Genomic DNA, 2,744 nt, shown 5'->3' with positions numbered 1-2,744 from the left:
TATTATACGAAGAGCGTTGTGTGCCGTATGAGTACGGGATATATGATAAGACCACCTAAAATCAAAATTAAGAAAAATAAGTGAAATCAAAATTATTTATAACTGTATAAATAAATAAAAATATTCATACCGTGCAGCATATGGAGGATTAGGCAGAACATTATCAGGGTCTATAATGGTCGGCATCAGTGTTGAAGATTCACTCGAGGGAATGGGGGCAAGTGTTATGATGCGAGACCATGCCCATATCTGTAATAATTACATGGCACCGCCAATATTATTTTTCCCTCGTTGTGATGCTGTACATAGCTCCCGGTAGAGATATGCCAACACTGCAGAACCCCAATTTGATACATACTGCTCGTGTATGTTTTCCATATGCCGCAGATATAATAATGACACGGTGTTCCCCGTAGCATCAGGACACAACACTCCACCAAGAATGCACATGGCACATATACGTGCCTCCTGTAACACAACCTCAAACGGGCTATCATCATCACTTGTATTTTCTAATAAACGTTCATATAACACTGACAATTTTATTTTGGACCATCTAAATGCATCTTCATTGGGCATGAAACCCAACCATTGATGACAATAATTTTGCCACTGTTGGGTACTACACCTTGTATCTATCCCGGTAATAAGATTACCTTCCACCGGGAGTGCCCACAGGATGGCGATATCTTGCAGTGTTATAGTAGCTTCACCCACCGAAAAATGGAAAGTATGTGTCTCCGGGCGCCATCTCTCTACCAAAGCAGTGATCAAGTGGGTGTCAATTTCAACATGCCCACATTGCAAAACACCAAGAAACCCCATATTTTGGAGTACTTGTAAAACACGAATATGACGTGGTGCTAGTTGTAGGACGCGAAAAAAAGCAATATCACCACGTCGTACTGATAAAGTTGTATCCGGATTTTCGGACACATCTTCTGTTCGATGATTTAATTGCCCGTATAAAACACTGGTATCAATAGGGCCAAAATTCGACATTTTCGCTCTAAATTTTTTTAAAGACAAAGATGTAATAATTGTGCAAAAACAAGAACAAGATGAAGCAGGAGGAATTGTTGAAGGAGGAGGAATTGTTGAAGAAGGAGGAATTGCCGAGGATATGCTGGAAGATGAGCAAATGTTGAAGGAAATGTTGAAGGAGCAAATGTGAGAATGCACAAGAGTGATGGTGAAGGAGGATTGCAGCTCACACTTAAATAGCGTGAGCTGCAATCAAATGTTCATATTCACGGGCACACTGTAGAAGTGTGCCCGTGAATATGTAACTGAGGCACCGCGCTTACCAAGCGCGGTGCCTCAGCCTGCAGCCTGCAGGTTTGACTACTTTTTTTTTTATATATTTTAGTGAAGAACCGCTATCTGGGATAGCGGTTCTTCACTGTTTTCGTTTTTTTTTTAATAAAATATCATGCCACCGCGGTCACTGACCGCGGTGGCAATTAAAATATCATTTTTCTGTGGCACCGCGGTGTGTGACCGCGGTGCCACAGGAATTTTTATTTTTTTTTTTTAAAAAAATGAGGCACCACCGCTTACTTTATTAAAGCTTTTAAAATGGCATTACTTTACTAATTTTTCTTTTTTTTGGCATTTTTTAAATAAAATCCCCTAAAAGACGTCTAGAAGTAGATTAAATATTTCTTGAAAAGGGAGTTGCAAGATTCACACATAAACTCTGGCAATGCACGTGTAACAATTTTATAAACTTTAAAATATAGCTCAAAAGTTCTCGATATTTTATGAATAGTTCAGAAACATAATAAAGTTTCATAAAAGAAGTCTTTTTAGTAAAATAAATGTTTCCTTTTCTTATGCCCTAAAATTGTTCCATAAAAAATACCAACATGGTATATTTCCAGTTAATCTAAAGATATAGTCCAACACCAACAAAGAGACACCAGAATGGTCTGAAATACATTCTATGTTATTTACGTGGAAGAAGTAATATGGGATTATATTTTGAACATCATGAGCCATGATGATACCAAAGCAAGTAATTTAATTGCTATTCAGATGTGGAATATTTGTCTGATCTACATAAAATTATATCTCAATCTATTTATTCATATATGATCGAACTGCTATATCATAATGTTCAACCAAATAGCCTTTAGCAACAATCTCATCAAATCATCCCGAGTTAACTGCATTATACAAGACTAAACTTGAATGTGTATGGTTTATATCATTGATACATTATGTTTGTGAATCATGTGGATTAGAATCAATTGTGAAAGTCCCACAATAATATATAAAGATAATGCGGCGTGCATCATTCAAATCAAGGAAGAATATTGATGGGGAAAAATAAAACTCGAAATCTAAATACGCCAAACTCTTGGACAAGCTAGAAATTAACCTTTTGCTCTTCAATTCCTTTGTTTTTCCCAAAATTCCCTTTTACATTGAAATTTGGGGATATTTATACTATTCCAGCAATAAATGCAAGGGGGTGCAAAACCAATTTTACCCCCTTACCTACTACTAATTTGTGGATACAATTCAATCCCAGAGTTAATCTGATCATAACAATATAACTTAAATTGTAGGGCCTTGATCTTTTATTCTTGCTTATGGAAAGGATTTGATTTTCTTTTACGTCGCCCTTTGATTTAGCTTCGTCTTGTCTCCATCATCATCCTTTCAACTCCCAAATATGGGAGGTGGCACTTAGGAGTTTAAATAAGTATGTTTCCTTCAACATGAACGCTTCCTACTTG

General features: G+C 36.7%; 1 protein-coding gene across 1 annotated transcript; it reads right to left on the bottom strand.

Annotated features, from left to right (window-relative positions):
• LOC105156196 (protein MAIN-LIKE 2-like) lies at positions 259 to 1,002 on the bottom strand. The gene has a single exon (XM_011072271.1). The coding sequence runs from the start codon at positions 1,000 to 1,002 to the stop codon at positions 259 to 261; it is 744 nt and encodes a 247-aa protein (XP_011070573.1).

Source organism: Sesamum indicum, linkage group LG1, assembly GCF_000512975.1.
Source record: "Sesamum indicum cultivar Zhongzhi No. 13 linkage group LG1, S_indicum_v1.0, whole genome shotgun sequence".
Taxonomy (NCBI): Eukaryota; Viridiplantae; Streptophyta; class Magnoliopsida; order Lamiales; family Pedaliaceae; genus Sesamum; species Sesamum indicum.
Note: the sequence above shows the minus strand (reverse complement) of the source record. Positions and strands in the feature narration are given on the sequence as shown.